General features: G+C 36.3%; 2 protein-coding genes across 9 annotated transcripts; one reads left to right on the top strand and one right to left on the bottom strand.

Moving 5' to 3' along the window:
- The first annotated feature begins 804 nt into the window (after window positions 1–804).
- Hyd (E3 ubiquitin-protein ligase hyd) lies at window positions 805–15,205 on the top strand. Of its 6 annotated transcripts, XM_076901198.1 has the most exons (37): window positions 806–1,322; window positions 2,443–2,643; window positions 3,111–3,432; window positions 3,533–3,741; window positions 3,827–3,990; window positions 4,067–4,266; window positions 4,348–4,616; window positions 4,702–4,856; window positions 4,964–5,233; window positions 5,321–5,431; window positions 5,502–5,677; window positions 5,764–5,881; window positions 5,960–6,114; window positions 6,206–6,491; window positions 6,564–6,680; window positions 6,770–6,937; window positions 7,058–7,190; window positions 7,303–7,764; window positions 7,844–7,968; window positions 8,067–8,305; window positions 8,389–8,555; window positions 8,631–8,959; window positions 9,049–9,460; window positions 9,610–9,958; window positions 10,048–10,264; window positions 10,349–10,387; window positions 10,535–10,767; window positions 10,843–11,349; window positions 11,591–11,776; window positions 11,901–12,257; window positions 12,349–12,534; window positions 12,664–12,786; window positions 12,879–13,088; window positions 13,268–13,626; window positions 13,741–13,947; window positions 14,064–14,442; window positions 14,569–15,205. In XM_076901198.1, exons 1-37 carry the CDS (start codon window positions 1,258–1,260, stop codon window positions 14,776–14,778), a joined length of 8,415 nt encoding a protein of 2,804 aa, XP_076757313.1. In that variant the 5' UTR covers window positions 806–1,257; the 3' UTR covers window positions 14,779–15,205. The 6 variants fall into 6 exon arrangements, with proteins under 6 accessions (XP_076757312.1, XP_076757313.1, XP_076757314.1 ...); XM_076901199.1 differs by having other exon boundaries at window positions 10,048–10,387; window positions 10,843–11,160; window positions 11,588–11,776; XM_076901200.1 differs by having other exon boundaries at window positions 10,048–10,387; window positions 10,843–11,346; window positions 11,588–11,770.
- On the bottom strand, window positions 12,861–18,924 carry LOC143427259 (uncharacterized). Of its 3 annotated transcripts, XR_013102285.1 has the most exons (5): window positions 16,776–18,920; window positions 16,497–16,548; window positions 16,191–16,394; window positions 13,259–13,366; window positions 12,861–13,017 (listed from the first exon to the last, which is right to left on the bottom strand). XR_013102285.1 is itself a non-coding variant. In XM_076901201.1 (4 exons), the coding sequence occupies exons 1-3, from the start codon at window positions 18,647–18,649 to the stop codon at window positions 16,191–16,193; spliced, it is 2,130 nt and encodes a 709-aa protein (XP_076757316.1). In that variant the 5' UTR covers window positions 18,650–18,921; the 3' UTR covers window positions 15,470–15,983. The 3 variants fall into 3 exon arrangements, 2 of the variants coding, with proteins under 2 accessions (XP_076757316.1, XP_076757317.1); XM_076901201.1 differs by lacking the exons at window positions 12,861–13,017; window positions 13,259–13,366 and adding an exon at window positions 15,470–15,983 and having other exon boundaries at window positions 16,776–18,921; XM_076901202.1 differs by lacking the exons at window positions 12,861–13,017; window positions 13,259–13,366 and having other exon boundaries at window positions 16,251–16,394; window positions 16,460–16,548; window positions 16,776–18,924.
- Between the last annotated feature and the right edge of the window lie 892 nt (window positions 18,925–19,816).

Raw genomic sequence — 19,816 nt, 5'->3', positions numbered from 1 at the left:
AAATAAAAAATATGTTTGGAGCGTAAATAAAGACTGTTCTTATTCAACATTTTCTATGAAGAATTGTAAAATACTCTGAGTCGAATTAAAAATATTTAATTCGAGAAATAAGTAAAATTTGCCTTCAATATCAAACTCTTTCAAAGTTTGAAATTAAAGTGCGTTGAATTGCGCGCGTAGTCGAGCGATTCGATTACGATTGGCCAGAGACATTTTCAGGTACAAGATGGCCGCTGCGCAATCGCACATCGCAACATTTCTACGAGTGACACTCTTTTTCATTTCTGACATGTCAGTTTTCAAATCTTGTACCAAATAAGAAGACGTATCGTCTACTCTGTGCTGAAATTGCATATTTCTGCTCTAACAGTTTAAACACCTGTGCGACTGTAGTGGTGAATCGATTCATGTGAACTCTCATGAACGCGAATTCTGTTTATGTTCGATATCTGTGTATATAACATTAGACTCGGATGTCGAAGAACTTCTTTCTGATTGGTTAATTTTTAATGCTTGTTTCTGCAAGAAGTTAAAATTTTACTACGCTACAGTACTATAAATACGTATCGTGCAGTGCATTTGTTAAAATACAATGTTCCACTGCGCACTTAATATTATCCAAGCATATGTGTGTTGAATATTTAATAAATAATCGAATGTTGTATTGAAAATAATGTGATAGAACTATTGGTGGTATATACTCTATATATACAAAGGCATGATTAAGTAATAATAACAATTGATAACGTGAACAAATATTTCTCTGCGTTGACAACAAACAGTTGGATAGGAAGTATTTTGCAAATAATCATTGATTCGATACGTGTGTATTGTAAAAAAACGATTATTAATAATGATAATATGTATGTAGTTGAAGCTATTGCCATGAGCTGAAGGTCGCCATGATACATATTTGCCTTGTGTAATACCGATGCATTAACGTAAATGGAAGTGTCTAGAATAATCTAGATGATCGGGTGCAATTCGATAAAATACTGGTAGACGTATCACGAATATTTCAATTTACTCGTAATATTTACGATTCGTGACGCACATACTTTGGATTTGTGTGAGTGAGAATTTTTAATGCATTTACGAATACGTGTTGGGTAGCTCGGTTCGCTTGCCTTCAAGAACACGAAACTCGTTGTTCGTTCAGAAACATGGCTGAATATCGTTTCGATGGTGTAGTGAAATTGTGTGTACGGAATTATTAAAACGACATTCTGATCTTAAATACGTTCATGTACCGATAAAATGACGACGTCGATACACTTTGTTGTGCATCCGTTACCGGGAACAGACGATCAGCTAAACGATAGGTAAGAGAATATATTCGTTATCGGACTTCCCATTTAATGTATCTCTCTGGTATGTCTGTCTTCTATCCGTATTGAAACGATCCGTTCGCTGTTCACCTCTGAATATATACTTGGTTATATTAATTAGCATAGGTACCTGCCCTTTTTCGTCGATTCTGGACCACGGAATTACGATTTTCGTTCGTTGCCGAATAATTTAATGGGTTTTAGGAGGTATCGTTTGAAAGTTAAAAAGTTTGTTGTCACGTCGTTACGTTTCTATTAAATGAGACATATGTACGTATCGCTTAAGAAAAAATAGAACGTCTCGTGTACTAATTGGGCATACACCGTTCGAAAGGAAGAATTATATGCACATCGATAGCGTGCAGATGCGAAAAAATGTTTTTACTTTCATTCTTATTATTCAATGCATTTGTAGGTTACAGGAGTAAAAATTATTTTTCATAAATGTAATTACCTTTTGGAACGATATATCTTCCCACTTCTATCCTAAATATGTTATTTCATTTCCACATGAAGTCGCGTTATTATATACATATATATACATATGTGTATATATATATATATGCCATTTCATTGACTTTTCATATAATGTAATTTAATATTAACTATTGACCACTATTTATAGAGACAATGTTAGTCATAATATTTTTCAGTAATATTATTAATCTTTTAGTCTCTTTTGATTATTGTATTAATTTAATTGAAAATATAATGTAAACAATATCAATGTTATATATGTATATATATAATGTTATTATTCTAACATTATCATGTAAGTATATTGCAGAATAAAGAATGTTATATTATGTGTATCATTAACACATAATATCATTATGATATAATTTTTGAACAATAGATAATAGTACTAATTTATAATTATCAGAGAAAATTATTTGTATGCTTTGCAATGTAATCTGAAGTATATATCAAATAGAATATTGTGTATCCATATTATATGTAATGCAGAATAAAAGATTTCCTATGTTAATTATGAGATATAATTTCATTTTAGTTAAGAGTGTGTAGTTCAAATTCTTATTGTGTACACATTAATTATTTAATTAATGAGACGATGCAGCTTTTTTAATATTGACGTGTTTTAAAATTTGTCCAGATTGAAGGAGGTGGCAGAGAAGATAAACAGATATGGATTTGTAACATTACCAGCATTTAGCGGATTAAAAGTTGCAGTAAAACAGATTGTGGTTGGTCCAACGCATATTGCTCTTCTTACAGAAGACCATAAAATTTGCAGAGTTGCATTTACAGTGTTATCAGAGAGATTGGATTTAAGTAAAAATGAACCAAATAGAAAGTAAGCAATAATATATAGTACTGATATAATAAACTGTATATATACATGTACTACGTAGTGTTATAAACTGCTTTTTCTGAAACTACTATAGATATTGACTTGAATTATTTTTAGGGTAGGTATGTGAAAAGGGGTCTTCCTCGCATTTTTCAAAATAGAATGTTATATCAATTGTTTTTTTTATTTGTAGGATAAAAAATGTTTTGTTTAAATGTTTGGCTTGATAACAGCTATGCAAATGACAAAAGTTTAATATGCTATTTCATTTTCAAGGAATGAAGTTCCCCACGAAGACTTCAATCTAAACTCTTTTGTAATATAAATAGTTATTTCTATGTACAACCATTTAATATTGAAAAAAATACAAGTTGATATTTATAGTTATTTTTAAGAAAACAGTCTAGAACACTTTAGTCTGGTACACCTTCTATGTATACATATCTCTTACTGTTGTTTTATTATTGTAGCACAAATAAAAATCATGTCGACAATAGCAATTCAGCACCAAATAGTGGTAGTAGTAGTGGAAGCGGAAGCAGAGCGGGAATGTCCAGATCACGTGCAAGAATCATGCGTGGCAGTTCAGCAATTCGTGGGGGCGGAAGCAGTGGAGGTAGTGGCAGTGGAGGTAGGATAGGCCCTCCGGGTGTAATTATGGGTGGAGGAAGTGGTAGCAGTTCGCGCCCTATTGCGTCTGTACCTGCTCCATTTGTACCAGAAGATCTTATTACACAAGCTCAAGTGGTATTGCAAGGAAAAAGTCGCAATCTTATTATTAGAGAACTGCAGGTTGGTCCTGTTCAAATATGCGAACAAAGATATATTTCGATATATATGGTATTATAATCAGTACTAAATTAATTTAATATCTGCGAAATATATTTTATAGCGTACAAATTTAGATGTAAATTTAGCAGTAAATAATTTACTGTCACGTGACGATGAAGAAGGCGATGATGCCGAGGATGCAGCAGATACCTATGTTCCGGAAGATCTCATTTCATTACTAGATGGTGGATTTAGCAATGAACATTCTGTTATAATTGATGCAGATTCTATGTTTCCCGAAGACATGTTTGGGTACACAGGAATTAGGAAGTAATTATTTTTCAATTACTTAACAAGTTGTTTACATATGAAACAAGGTGGATATTTTTATATATTGTTTCATACTTTTAACTAGTCGCGGTAGTTCTTCTCGGAGAATAGGTAATGATAGAGAAGGTGAACGTACATCTGAACGGGATAGAGAACGAGACAGTTTTAGTAGATGGAGGGATCGTCAGTATTGTGGGCCAAGGCGTTGGCTAGAATCAGCACTTAAAGACTCTTGGGATAAAGATTCTGGTATGATAGAGTTTCAGTGAAAATTCTTTGCTAACATTTTCAAGTGTAGTCGCTAATATTTTAATTGTACGCTTAGATAATAAAAAGAAAGAGCTAGCTTCTCAAAGTCCATTGTGGATATCTGAAGAATTGGAATGGTGGCATGAACGCAGTAGCGATCTCGCACCCCGTTTTGTGCAGATTGCTTCACTTTATAGCGAGTTAATCGCTGTTTCTGCTGGTGGTCAGCTATACCAGTGGAAATGGGCTGAACCTGAACCTTATAAACATCCAGAGGTAATTATTATTTAAATAAATTTTATTCTGCTATCTTGTGCAAATTATCTGAATATTAGAGCAAGAAAAATAATATTTTAGAATCCAAATATACATCATCCAAAAGCTCCATGGTTGGCAGTAATAACAGAAAAGATAGTTAATATATCTGCAACAGCAATTCGATGTTCTATTAGTACAGAATCTGGTAAAGTAGCTACTTGGCTTGATGAACTCGTAGGACATGTCGCTTCTCGTCTTGAACATCCAGCTCAAACATTTACTGAATTTACATTGGATAAAATAGTGTCTCTTCATACCTGTGCTTTATATACCGTCGCTAAACTTGAAAGTGGTGCATTATACTGGTGGTGCGTTGAATTATTATAGTCTTATATTTTTTTCATATAATTTCATATGTAATAAACAGGAAAAGTCTCAATGATTGCATTACAGGGGTGTGTTACCTTTTGCACAACGTAAGAAATTATGGGAAAAGTACAAGGCTAAGTCGCGCAAACACAGATCATCCACAGTATCATCAAATGATATTAGTTATGGTGCCCATGTTTGTATGAAAAATAGTCCTATATATCATCCTGGAGCAATAGGTAATTATGCACTAAATAACAAATTACACATATAATTTGCTTATGAATACTATCTATCTAATGGGCACTATATATCTAATATCTCTAATTTATATTTCATATTTTAGGATTCACAATTGCCAATGGAGTTCCAAAAGTAGGTCAATTATTAGGAGCAGCATGGAATTTGGATGCCACTTATAGATTTAAAATATTACCAGCTGGAACTCACTTGCCCAATGCTAACATAGAGAAGCGGGAAACGAATGGAAATAATGGGACGGGTACAATTAATAAGACAAATCATAAAGAAACTGCTGATCGGCTTGACATGCCTCCACCACCGTCACCAGCTTCGAGCACGTGTAGCGATACCGGTAGCATTACGACAAGTCATAGTAAGTTCACTCCTATTGAACTGACTTATCTTTAAAACAACATAATTTACATATACCGATTTATTCCTGTACTTATTAATTTTATAGACAGAAAAAAGCGTGTTGCGCCCCGAAATGAAGAATCAGAACGAAAAGATGAAGAAGAATGGCAGTTAAAGGATGTTGTTTTTGTAGAAGATGTTAAAACAGTTCCCATAGGTACGTTTTGTTCGTTCTAAATTATTGATGCTTATTGATACTATGATTTATTATCTTTTCTGTATTTCAGGTAAAGTTATAAAAGTTGATGGTTGTTACGTTGCTGTAAAATTCTTTTCGAAAGATTCAAAAGAGAAAGAGATTAAGGAAAAGGACTTTAGTACATCAGATTTCAAGGACTTAACAACAGAAGAGCTGATAAAATTATTAGCTGACTGTAGATTGCTAAGAAAGGACGAGATACAGGTAAATTAAACATTGTAATTTATTTCTATCAAAGTATATCACATTGGGAATAAGATATAAAATGTTTGTTGTAATTTTATGATTAGGTAATAAAATCATCTATGAATCCAAGAGCTCCAGATTGTTTCCAACGAACACCCAGAAGAGTGAATATCGTTGAAGGATCAAATGATAGCATTTTAAGTATTGCTACTGACGGGCAAGGTACTATTTCCAAAAGATGTTCAAACATTGTTATAGAAATTTTCAAACATAGTTGATTTATTCAATGATTAATTTTAGGGATCCACGCAATAGTAAAAAGTGGAAATAAGTTAAGTTATGTGGTGTATAATTTAAGTACCGGAAGATATGTACAAGATTGTTATATTCCATCTGATGTATCAACGTTTTTGGGTTTACAACCTCAGAATATCAATCTAACAAGCGCGGGAGAAGTATGTTTCAATCAGTCATTATTAATAGGATATTAATGATGTAGTTAATATGATGTACTAGACATAATTCGTATATAATTTTACGTCATAGAACATTGAGTGCTCCATGATACTTAGAGATGGAAATAATACAATTTATCCATTGGCAAAAGATTGCGCCGATGCTATTCGTGATCCAAATTGGTTAGATTTAGTTCCGGTAATGTGTATTGGTGCTTCAACTATTCCCATACCAAATTGCTCAAATTCAACCAATATGAAAAATCAGGTTGCCGTTATCGCACTAGCATTTGACAACCTTCTGTTAATGCCGCGTATATTAAGATGCGATTATGAAAGTGTTAAGCAAGTGTTCTGCAATTTCGAACAAGACCACAGTAAGTATATAGTCATTTTAATATTACATATTATACCAAGAAGAAAAACTATGATTATATTTTACCTTTCAGAAAATAATGCAGCACAAATTCAATCGATATTAACGGAACGTTGTGATGGTAACCGAAATATTTTGCATGCTTGCATTAGTATATGCTCGCCACCTTCGAATAAAGAAAATGATCAAGGTAATTATTAAATGTATTATCTTATTATGAAAAGTGTATTACATATCATTTACTTTTTTAATTCTTATTTTTTACTTTTTGTTCCAAAGACATTGAACGTAAATTAGTTTCAAATACTGTTGATGGTCCGTCTGCACCTATCGAAGAACCAATTCCAACCCTAAGTTGGCCACCTGAAGCATTTGATAATACATCAGGAGAAGAAGATAGTTTACTTAGTATTGGTACTGCTAGTATATCCATGATGAACAAATCAGGTAAAAAATCCATATTCTTTCACTAATAGAGATATGGTCGTCTGTCTTTTAAGATCAAACTGTTCGTTCCACACTTTTTTACCTTTTACTACATATTGCTAAATATTTTATTGTTCTCAGGTGTTGGGATAACATCAAATAATACTTACATCATAGATTCTGTTGAAAGAAGAAATAATGCGCTGCTTATATTAAAATATATGTGTGAAAGCAGCGTGTTAGCACCTCACCTGAAGGAGTTACTTACAGCAAAGTAATTATTTCAGTCATAAATATATGTTTTAACTATCGTCAGATAAAATATGATTAGGCAAATTTGTTTACTTAATGCAATTAGATAAAAATGTTTTATTTTGCATTGACAGAGACATTCAAGGTCAAACTCCATTGATGCTTGCTGTTTCGGTACGAGCATATCATGCGGCTCTTATTCTATTAGATACCATTCAAAGGGTTGGAAGAGACCAGAAGGAATGTTCAGCTATGATACTTCCTGCAGATGCTAATCCAGATTTATCACCGTTATTCGTTACATGCTGTAACGACACTTGCAGCTTCACTTGGACCGGAACGCGGCACATCAACCAAGACATATTTGAATGTAAAACTTGCGGTTTAACTGGATCGTTGTGCTGTTGTACAGAATGCGCGCGAGTATGCCACAGAGGGCACGATTGCAGAATAAAAATAACTTCTCCAACGGCTTATTGCGATTGCTGGGAAAAGTGCAAGTGTCGTGCGCTTATTGCGGGCCATCAAGGTGCTCGTTACGAACTTCTTTGTCGTCTCGTAGTGAATACAGATCTGGTTACAAAGATAAACTCACGGTAAATTGACAAAGACTGCTGGAAAAGAAGATAGAGAGGTAGAAAGACATAAAAATTGATTATCTTCTTAATTTTACAGAGGGGAGAGCATATTGCTGTTTTTAGTTCAGACGGTAGGCAGGCAATTGATAGAACAACGACAATGCCGTTCGGCATTACGACAACGCTCAACATCGGCAAGTCGTAAAGGACCTTCATCTGATGGTAATTTTTATCTTATTCAAATGGAGGAAGGAAAAGTAGTTGTGTTAGGAAAAGGAACTACTTATATTTAAATGACTGTACTTGTGTGACACAAATAGGTTTGGATGCTGATGTACCAGATATGCCAGATCACGATTTAGAACCTCCTCGTTTTAGTCGAAAAGCTCTAGAAAGATTACTGAACGACTGGCCAGCAGTTCAGTGCATGATCATGTCGGGAGTTTCCGTGAATGGAAACGATCAACTGTTCGGAGATCAAGGGCAATTGTGTCGGCAAAGTGGCACTGCTTTACTTGATAAATTTACTCATTCATTGTTAGTTAAATGCAGCGCAGAGGTAAATCGATATAGATACTTCATTCGATTCACAGTTTCAGTATATTAAAGGAAAATTTTTAAAGTAATCAAATTTCTTGGTAGATGCTAGATACTCTTCTTACAACTTTAATACGAGAATTACAAAATGAGACCATACCTGGGCGGCAGGAAGAAGCAAACAATGTTGCACGTCGATTTGTTCGATCTGTAGCACGAATATTTGTGATCTTCACTATAGAAATGGCACCGAATACAACAAAACGCAGAAGGTAAGAAAATAAATTGCCACTAAAAGCACAATTTATATATTCTTCCTGTACATCTTATGTAAAACATGTTTTTAGCACTTGCCAAGCGCTGCAACCTTTGATGAAATGTCGTAAAGTTTTCCAAGCTTTGATTAAACTAGCTGTCGAAGAATTATGTGAAACTGCCGATTCGTTGATAGCACCTGTGAGATTAGGCGTTGCTCGACCAACAGCACCATTTACATTGAGTTCAGCGATGGAAGTAATTAATGGTTCAGAGGAGTTGTTCTCTATAGAACCATTAATACCTCATAGCGGTGTGAGCTCTCAAACTCTGGATGCTACTCTGCAAACGCAACAAGGGAATAATAATATAACTATTGCCAGAGATGTCTCTGCAATGGATGAAACAGAAGGTGGTGAAGGTACGTCTAGTAATAAAAAACGAACTAAAACTTTAATTACTAAGTTAGATAATGTACCGCAACTAAAAATAAATAATATGTTCGAGCAGAAGTTCCTATGGACGTAGATGGCGACATAAGCGAACATGAAGAATCGGGTGTTTCTGGAACCGGGGTCACAGGTCAACCATTAGGCGAGATTGATAGCAATGGCGGTGGCGTAGGCGAGGAACATGCAGGGGATGGAGAATCCGATACAGAGCTTGATCTGTTGGCGGAAGCGGAAACGGAGTCGGACTCGGATGATAATCATAGTAATCAAGATGCAGCGTCTGCGCAACGCAGCGTACAAACTGGTGCTACAGCAGGATCTGACGGTGGTATGGGATCCATTTTGTTGTTCCCGGAGGATGAATCTGGAGAATCAAGTCAGCAGGAGGATGACGAAAGTGAGGCGGGAGAAACCGATGAGCAAGATAACGAAGATTTTCAGATTGGCGATGAACAATTGGAACGCCGAAGGTAATACAATCTTTCCTCTTTCTTAGCTACTTGGATGCTCTTATAATTGTGTACGTGGCATATTAAGTATGTGTGGTACAGGTACATTAAAAGAGCGAGTAGATATTTTATGAAAAAATCCTTTATATTACTACTGTACCCTATTACAGTGGTTCATCTGGCCATTTACTCCGTAATAATCTCGCGCCCGTTTCTATGCAATGGGCAATACGTAATCGCGAGTCAAGTATGCGTACAACTGGGTTACGGGTAACAGGTGGCAGTAATCTGGTTTTTATTGACTCTGCATCTTTAAGACGCACCACTGCAACGTCCGCTGTTGCAGCTGCACAAGAACCTATAATTATGGGTACTACTACCAGTTGTTTGGCACGCGCATTCGGTATTGTTATTCGACAGATAGCCGATCTTTTAGTTATGACACAAGATTATAAAACATTAGCTCCTTCCTTACCGCGATTGATGGAGATCACTTATCAAGACACGCTCAATCTGCAGGTACGATATTTTATATACAACGTATTACTTGAAATTGAATATATATATATAATAGTTTGAAATGATTGATTTTTGAATTAATATTTCAGATGTATCTTGAAGGACATTTGAAACCCACATGGGATTGGTTGCTTACGGTAATGGATGCCACAGAGGCACAGTTAAGGTTTGGTGTATCTTTAACGCGTAGCGCAGATCCTACTCATCCAGAACATCCGTTAAACAATGCTTCATCGTTGTCTGGAGGCAATTTCTCTGGATTGTTGAACACAGCAGCTCTATCGTTGACGTTACAATCTAATACAGGTCGGAATCAACGCAGTGGTATCGCTACGAGCTCCAATATCTCCACACCACAAGCTTCTACAAGACTCACCGTTGGTTTTGCAGGCGTTGGCGAATCTTCGAGAAATAATAGAGAACGGGAAGGTATTTATCGATAAATCATTTCGTATCCCATCTTTATTATCACTATCCCATCGTTATTGAATGTGTGCCATCGAATTTATTATTCAGTTACACATAGTATTATCGAATTAAGCTATGCAGCTTAGTGTTAATTAGCGTTACCTTTAGGCGGCGATGTACACTTGGCGAGACGTGAATTTTTATCCTATTGCCTATCCTTAATGCGTGCTCATAATGCCGAGCACAGGGACAGCTTGCCGGTGTTAGATGTTTCTGCTTTAAGGCACGTGGCATACGTTTTCGATGCACTAGTATATTATATGCGTTCGTTATCGGAACCTATGACGTCACGAGGTGATGCACAAAAAGAATCAGCCAACTATTCGAGCTGGAATGACCAGGTTTGTATGAAATTGAATTGCTCTTTATCAGTGTATATTTACAACAGATTCCATAAGCGATATTTTGCAACATAGGATGAAAATGATAACGACGAAGGGGAAGAATATAGCTCTCCGGTTCCCACCGCTCTGGAGACGGACTCTGTCGATTATCCTGATTTACTTCAGGTTCCCATTTCTGGATCGGGGAATAACAGTAACAACATACCAAAAGGAAGAAAGCATCCATTCTTGCAAAGATCAGACTCTACTCTGTGCCTTGGTTGCCCTCCTATTGATCCATTCGATACTGTCATGAGCGAAGCATTGCCGTTAGCAGATCAACCACATTTATTGCAACCCCATTCAAGACGGGAAGATCTTTTCGGTATCCCAAGACAACCAACATCAAGTGTAGGTCCTAATCAGAATCCATTAGAGGGGCTGCCCACGAGACTTAGTCTTTCTGCGCGTGGTGCAGACAATCGGAATACTCCCACACCGACGTTCAGTCAAATTATTCAAAGACCTCTATTAACAACGTCAGATCCGAGACGTAGTTCTGTAACAGTTGGAGATTCAACGTCTGCGAAGCATACGGTAGTGTTTCTTTTACATAGGAATGCTGATTCAATTTATTCCACTCAAAGCGTTTTTGCATCGCCGGAAACAGCACATTTATTTCAGACAGAATTTTTATTCTATTTCCTTTTTTTTTCCATTGCTCTTCATAGTAGAACATTGCTGCATTTCTACATTTTTCCCAAAAAGTTTTTCTACGTCATAATTCCGTATAAAAGGGAGATGAAATATGCGGATTTATTTATTATTTGTATTGTAGGAGAAGGCAAAGTCGTTTAACCATGCAAGCGATAATCATACGCTTGTTGCGGAGCAAATTGATCGAGCTCCAATAATTGTTTCCACCAACAATCAAAATGATCAGGCAATGGGAAGTACCAAAATTAATAAGGATATATGCAAATCAAATAGAAGCGTTATTGTTAGAGCTGGAACTGTATCGGTAAATATATGTAACATATTTCTTGAAATTACGATAAGAAAGAAAAAAAATTTTTAAACGTAGAAAAAAAGAACGCATAGATTTCGATGATACGTATCAGGTAGAATAATGTTTGACTTAAACTTTAAAGGAATCGGGATTAAATAAACCTGGCGCATCAGAAATTATGTCTGCATCAACTGAGGCGCCGCCAAATCCACCAGAGGAAATGGATACGTCGGGTACGAGCCACGAAACGCCAATAGTGCATGAAACAGTTGATACAAATCCAGTTTTATCTATTGGAACGAATATATCGCATAACATTTTGTTGGGCCGTTGGAGCTTGTCGCTTGATCTGTTTGCACGAGTTTTCATGGAAGATGTTGGGCTAGAAGCCGGCTCTGTTGTATCCGAATTAGGAGGTTTTTCGGTGAAAGAAGCGAAATTCCGTAGAGCTATGGAGAAGCTTAAGAATGCGCAACAGAGAGACATTAATTTGTTAAAAGTAATCAATCGTGATATTTTAGATTGTTTAAATGAACGAAGTATATTGCATGTAACTTAAATTAATTTTTCTATTTTCCCCCTTTTCAAAGGTTGAACGAGACAGAACGCAGCTGTTAGTGCAAACGATGAAGGAATTGAATACACACTACAATTTATACAATAGGCGTGCCTCTAATGCACCTCCATTAGCAGTGCATCGGGTTAAAGTAACTTTTATGGATGAACCTGGTGAAGGTACTGGCGTTACTAGAAGCTTTTACACTGCAATTGCAGAGGTTTGTAATATTACGATACCACGCGCGAATCTCACAATACTAAAACATCATTCTACTTTGATTCATAATAACTATGTTTAAATAATAGTACGCGCGCCCGTATTTATTTATTTATTCTGTTTTCTACAGGCATTGCTTGCAAATGAGAAACTACCTAATCTGGAAGCAGCACAAGTGGGATCAAAATATGCACAGTATAACGTTCTTCAAAAATTGAAAAGGATTGACCGTGATCGTGATTTAAGGCGACAAGTAAGTATACGTATAATTGTCTTGAGAAAGAATTAAAAAGAAAGAAAATATATTTTTTTGTTCTTCTTTATCTAACGAGAGTTTTGTTCCAGAATCCTAGATCTTCTGGAAAGTGTAGAGAAACGCGCAGAGCATTGTCTTTTGAAGCTCGTGTTTTTCATCCATCCAGTTCTGTCGAAGGAAGCAATAACTCTGGGGCCGGTAGTTCGTCATCCAATTCCCATCCGTTACCTGTTAGTCACCCAAATAATGATCACTTGACCATGCATCAACAACAACTCGGAGACAGGCTATATCCAAAAGTAATTAATAACAGTAATAATTGATGATATTGATGATGATAATAATAGTAACAGTGACAACGATGATGATAACAATTATAATAACAGTAACAATAATGATAATACTTCGTTTACACGATGAATCATAAAATTTATTTGTAATTCCTAAAATGATAACAGACTATTGTTACCTTGTACAGGTTTACGCATTGCAACCCGCATTAGCTGCTAAAATAACTGGTATGCTGTTAGAGCTGTCCCCTGCACAGTTGTTGATGTTACTAGCTTCAGAAGACGCTCTGCGGCAGAAAGTAGAGGAAGCATTTGAATTAATCCGTAGTCATAGTCAGGAGTCGGCAAGGGAAGCGCTGTTGGATCTCGATGTATTCAGTTTAATTGCACGTTGCGGTGCGAATAAGAAAAAAATCGATAATAGTATTTTAGATGACACCGAAGATAACGCACCTCTCTTCTATTCTCCGGGAAAAAGAGGTTTTTACACTCCACGACAGGGGAGAGCCAGTTACGAACGTTTAAACGCGTTCAGAAATGTCGGCAGGTTGGTAACGGATATTCGTATACATAGAAATGAGTAGACATTTAATATAAATATGTAACATATTAGAATAACATAATTTCAAGTTAATAATTGATGAAATATTGTGTCCATTAGACTTATAGGACTATGTCTCTTACAAAACGAGTTGTGCCCAATATTTTTGAATCGTCACGTGCTGAAATATATTTTGGGAAGACCAATCCGTTTCCATGATCTTGCATTTTTCGATTCTGTAATTTATGAAAGCCTAAGACAACTTGTTATCGATTCCGAAACCAAGGATAGTAATAGCTTGTTTTCTGCTCTGGACCTTACGTTTAGGTAAGTACAACAATTAAATACTTCGACTGAATTCGTTGTCGAGAAAAATGCTTTTAGTATCTTCTATCCTGCGGTTCTTAATCTATGGTTATACATAATACTCTTGTGTATTTTAGTATTGATTTGTGTCCTGAGGAAGGTGGGGGATCGATTGAACTTATTCGCAATGGACGTGATATAGAGGTGACTGCAAGTAACGTTTATGATTATGTACGAAAGTATGCCGAAGTACGTATGATCAAGGTACAAGAGAAAGCTTTGCATGCCATGAGAGAAGGAGTGTTCGACGTGCTACCGGAAGGGGCACTCGATGGTTTAACATCCGAAGACTTGAGACTGCTCTTAAATGGAGTCGGTGATATTAATGTTTCCGTTCTGATATCCTATACTTCGTTCAACGACGAATCAGGGGAGCCCGCTGATAGATTAGCTAAGTTCAAGCGATGGTTGTGGTCTATCGTTGAGAAAATGTCACATTCAGAACGGCAGGACTTGGTAAAGGATGATATATATGTTCTGCTGATAAAAATAGAATTCATAGATTCTATATTACATTGATAAATGATATATATAGATATATATATATATTTTTTATTTTATTCTCCCTGTATTGCATTCTAGGTATACTTTTGGACGGGATCCCCAGCATTACCTGCAAGCGAGGATGGTTTTCAACCAATGCCGAGTGTTACATTACGACCAGCAGATGATCATCTACCAACTGCAAATACATGTATTTCCCGACTATATGTTCCATTGTACAGCTCTCGTCACGTATTAAGACATAAACTACTACTTGCTATTAAGACAAAGAACTTCGGATTTGTATGAATATATAGATTCCATATACATATATAAATATATATATATATAATTATATGTATACATAAGATATATATGATATTATAACCGATATTATATATACATTATGTATATTATATATATTACGTGACCATGTTTGTGCGCAATAGCCCTAAAAGGAAGTCACATTATTGATAATGATATAAGAAAAAAAAAAAGAAATTGTATGTTGTTATTTTTTTCCTTCCTAGAAGAAAATTTCTAACATTTATAAATTTGTAAGGTCTAATTATGAATTTTGATTTGTTTTATTGAACAAAAAATAAGAGAAAAGAAAACATGATTCTCATCATAATAAGATTTTATATTGAAGTGTCATCTTTAGTCTTTACAGTGATGGAATAAAAGTATTCTAAAAAGTCACATGAAAGGGAATCGATTAATGAAAACCCCGTAATAACAGAAACAATTGTCTCAAAGTCTGTTGCTTTTAATTGTAGTAATAGTGTTTTTAAATATGTTTTCTTTTGCCAGTAATTTTAACAAATTATTATATAATTAAAATTTGTTTATTAGGGATGTTTAAGGTGTAACATAAAATGTTGACAGGAAACTGTAAATTTTCTCGTTTAATGCACACCAGTGGTAATAACTTTTCTTGGATATCAGCATATCGATTATAATATATATCGTTTTTAAAAATCAAACTGCAACACGAGAGTACAAGTTATAAAATATGACTTGATATTTAATAACGTCGAAAGTTACATAGTTTCACGTAACAAACTGTTTTTATGATTGAAAATGATAATACTAAAATATCAACGTAAAACCACATGTAATTTAAAATAATACAAATGTTCCTGGAACATTAAATCGTTAAGTTGAATCGCCAATTTTTTCTGCTTTTTACATTGTATTCGTGATGGATAAAATTGGCCAAATGCGAAGGTAATAAGAAAAATAGTCTAGGAATGTCTAGCTGCCTATTTCATATTGTTATATACTTTCTTTTCTTTAACATGTTCAAAAACTTGAATCTATCATAAAACAATAGCAACTCCGTTACGTATGCTTCTTAGTCTTGGCATGCACTCAATATATGTCCTTGTTTCTGTCTAGGATCGTAACAATACATATTTCCAAAATGATTATCATTTTGAAAGAAAATTGAATTTACAGATTTAATTTATTATTTTTATATATATATGTATATATATTTCCTAAACAGTAAACTGAAATGGTAAAAAATAATATATCTATTATCTTTTTTTAATTTACTTAAGAAAAAAAAAATTAAAAAAAATGCTAATGCTAATATGTATAATGTAATAAATCTCATTGTTTATAAATTTCTAAAAATCGTAAAGTTATATACAATAATTATATTATCCACTATGTACTTGACAAAGTATTAATAGAAACTTATGTACAATGGTTACCTATTGACCACTTCCTGAACTGTTTTGGGGTAATTTTGTTGTTGATTGACTCAATAGAGCCAATGTTTCTGGAGTTGCGTGTGCTTTTAGGATTGAATTTTCAGCTTCCAATTGATTTATACGATCCATAAGTTCAGCTATTTTTTCCTTCAGTACTTCAACCTCTTCTCGTACAGCAAACATCAAATGACTCTTAACAAGATCCTATAAAAAGATCCCCTGTTAATTCCAACATCATTGTGTCCCAACCACATTCGTAGAGTAATTACTTCTCCCTGTCCTCACGTCCAAGCAAAGAACGCTTACCATGGCCTGTTCAATCTTATTATCAATTGCTACAGCACTTGTCCCCGACATACTGCAATAAAAAGCACACAGGAAATTTATTTACGGCACATATGATAACGCTTTGCAATTAAATTACAATTTTGTTAAACATTATTTTTCTATTTCTGATAGTAGATGCTGTTATCAACTAATCTTCTAGTTCATTATATAGAAGTGGAGCAACGTACATCAAAACTACCGCTCATTGTACTTTAATTAACATATAACAAAAAAGGTATATTTAATAATCTACTGTACCTTTCATTATCTTCGAGGGTATGATGTTCGTCGCTGCCTTGAGTAACTTCGGTTAATGATTCTAGAAGGGTTGTATCAGCCGACTGTGTAGTGGATCCAGCTACAATGCCTGAAATGGAGTCCTGCTCCGGATCTGATTGATGAAACGTTATATTTCCTTGCTGCATACCACCTACAACATTTTGGCAGCTGGCCGACACCTGTGCCATTTGCACTTGGGCACTGCTACCAGTAGTCGGGGGTTGCATCTGAGCTGGCGGTATTACTTGAGGTTGTACCGCCGCTCCAGAAGCATGGATAGCTGACGATGTTTGCTGTGCACCTGTTTGAGGAACTTTGTGAATATTTTGGATGCCTTGCATACCCTGTATGGCAGTCAGTGGTTCAGACATTTGAGTCAATGGTTTCTGTGTTTGCAGTGGTTGTTGGGACTGCTGTTGTTGTTGCTGCTGCTGCTGCTGCGGCTGCTGCTGAGTCGGCGGATGTTGCTGTTGCTGTTGCTGCTGTTGAGGAGCATGTTGCTGCTGCTGTTGCTGCTGCTGCGTAACAAGAATATTAGGTGCCTGCGATGTTGGTACGGATGCTTGCTGCACAGGAGGTTGACAAACATTTTGAACCGATAATGACTGATTTTGTGTGCTCACTGTCACATATGTATCTTCTTTCGAATGAGGTATACTTTGTTGGGGTGTCACGTTGCTACTGCCAGTCTGTGTTATAATTGGAATAGAACCTTGAGGCAAACTTTGGGGTTGGGTCAAATTACTAGGGTGCGTTGGCTGTAGATTGGAGGGCAACGTGGAACCCTGTCCACTTTGTTGTTGTTGCTGCTGTTGCTGTTGCGATGCCAATTGTTGAGCCGAAGATTGAAAATATTGAGGGATTTGCGAAGGTGTCTGGATTTTATTCTGTGTTTGAACTTGTGTAGGATTATGCTGTACATTAGAGGGGATAGAATTATTTACTGCATAGCTAGCACTTGAAACTGGTGTAGGATTGCTCGTTACTCCGATCGATGTATGTACATCCGAATGCGCAGGTACTTGTCCATTAGCATCAATGCCCATACCCTTGTCCTCAGGCACCACAGATTGTTTAGGAGCGTCCGGTATAACAATTCCACTGTCTGTTACTCCGTACGATATGCATACTTCGTTTGGATCAGATACTTTCGGCGTGCTAATTGCCGTCGGCTGATTAACAGACGTATGATCCAGATAATCCATGCAAGTCCATCTGCCTCTCTTAAAAGGTTCGGTACTCTCGATTTTAACCACTTTGAATCTCTCGTTTCTACCGTGCGAGTGTACCTCGCGCAGGTCTGCATCCTGCTTGGCGTTACTCGAAAGCAAATTAATGATATTGTTGTCTGTAACAGATGTAATGTCCAACGTGTTGATATTGCTGTCGTTTACCGAGTTGCTGACATTATTCCCCTCAGACGGGACAATCGCCAGACCGTACTGGGAACTGGTAGGAATCACCGGCGCTGTGCTAAGGGCAGCGTTGCTCGTATTAAAAAACACATCCTCCTTGGAGAATGTATCTTCCGAATAGCTGGGCGTCTCGATGTCGATGTCGGTGATACGCGAGTGCTCGACCGAGTTGTCTTCCGTGTGGGACTCGTCGAGGTCGTCGTTCGAATCCTCGCCGGCGTCATTGCTCATGCGAGAGCCGACGGTGACACTGGTGATCTGGAAGGACGATGTTTTCTTCCGACACTGGTTACTCGAACTGCTCAAACTAACCGGCTGGTACAGTTTCTCGGGCTCCCCTAGTCGAATTGTCTCGGTGGTCGTACGGTGCACTGGATTCGACGTTTTCCTACTACCATCCGATAGCTTATGCGATTTTCTGTGTACATTATCTGCCATTATTATAGGAACTTAACATTCGAGAGCGACGATCTTTGCATTCGTTCTTCTCTTGCATGTTAAAACTGACATCGCTCTTAGCCGGGGGCCCTACGGCTACGAACTATCTACCCTTATCGTAATCAGTCACGGTTACTCTTCAAACCGAACGATCCTCTTGGCTTCCACGATTGCTCAGATAATATTCATATTTTCTCTCTCATCTTGCAGAGGTGTTGACAGTTCACCATTTCATCAATTTCACGGGGAAGAAGTGCATTCGCTCCAACACCGTCCACTTGAGGGAAAAACGTACGCGCTTTCGCACCAGTCGAGGAATTCCTATCCCCTTTATTTATCCTCTTCCTCACCAGCCGAGATCGGGCTACCGTTAAGTCTCACGCGTTTACATATTACTATCTACCGATCCGATTTCTCATTATTCATGTCCTTTCTACTCTATTATACTAAGCATATAAGCAGTTTAAAAATGGCTGCCAATTCGCTCGTGGAATTGCCACGAATTATATCTAGAGCATCCGTGTGACTTCACAACTAAACATCTATTTTCATCCGCGATGTAGATGGATCGTGAGGGACGACCATAGTTACATAGTTACTCTCTTTTGACCCTTATTAAATAAGTGAACGTGCTTGATAGAAACGACCTGAGCTTGCTGCTTTTTACGTTGCGATCCTTCCTTATCGTTGCACAGCATTTAAACGTTATACAAATTCGTTATTAATTAAACGATCAATTCCATTCGTATATATATACATATATATTTCCATTGGTAATGTACGTATACGTGTATACAAAGAAACAAGAAAAAAAAAAAAAGAGAGTTTTCTTAATAAAATTATAAATAATATTTCGTACAAACCTAAACCCATATTATCATATTTCTCAAATGTTGAATTAATGTTATATTTATGGAAAAGAATTCGATGTGAACAGTTTTATTTTCTATTGTATGTATACCTGCGATGGTTATAACTAATTCATTTTATTTTAATAGTGTAGAATGTTACTATTTTTTTCGGTTATTTGTATTGCCCGGTTTTAAATGCCCTTATTGGCCGACAGCTGTCGCAGTCGTACATGCGCGCGCACACACGCGTATATAAACAACCTTTAATTTAGTGAAGATTTTGAAGAGATTGAGTAGTCTCATGTGCCTCTCTCTG

The sequence above is a fragment of the Xylocopa sonorina genome, chromosome 9, assembly GCF_050948175.1.
Source record: "Xylocopa sonorina isolate GNS202 chromosome 9, iyXylSono1_principal, whole genome shotgun sequence".
Taxonomy (NCBI): Eukaryota; Metazoa; Arthropoda; class Insecta; order Hymenoptera; family Apidae; genus Xylocopa; species Xylocopa sonorina.
Note: the sequence above shows the minus strand (reverse complement) of the source record. Positions and strands in the feature narration are given on the sequence as shown.

Excerpts from the sequence above, each read along its gene's own strand:
- LOC143427259 (XM_076901201.1), bottom strand. The coding sequence starts at position 18,649 with ATGGCAGATAATGTACACAGAAAATCGCATAAGCTATCGGATGGTAGT. Across the intron at positions 16,549-16,775 it reads ACCCTCGAAGATAATGAAAG|TATGTCGGGGACAAGTGCTG; the intron begins GTACAGTAGATT and ends TTTTTATTGCAG. Across the intron at positions 16,395-16,496 it reads ATAAGATTGAACAGGCCATG|GATCTTGTTAAGAGTCATTT; the intron begins GTAAGCGTTCTT and ends ATCTTTTTATAG.
- Hyd (XM_076901195.1), top strand. The coding sequence starts at position 1,258 with ATGACGACGTCGATACACTTTGTTGTGCATCCGTTACCGGGAACAGAC. Across the intron at positions 3,742-3,826 it reads GGGTACACAGGAATTAGGAA|TCGCGGTAGTTCTTCTCGGA; the intron begins GTAATTATTTTT and ends ACTTTTAACTAG. Across the intron at positions 4,857-4,963 it reads ATATCATCCTGGAGCAATAG|GATTCACAATTGCCAATGGA; the intron begins GTAATTATGCAC and ends TTCATATTTTAG.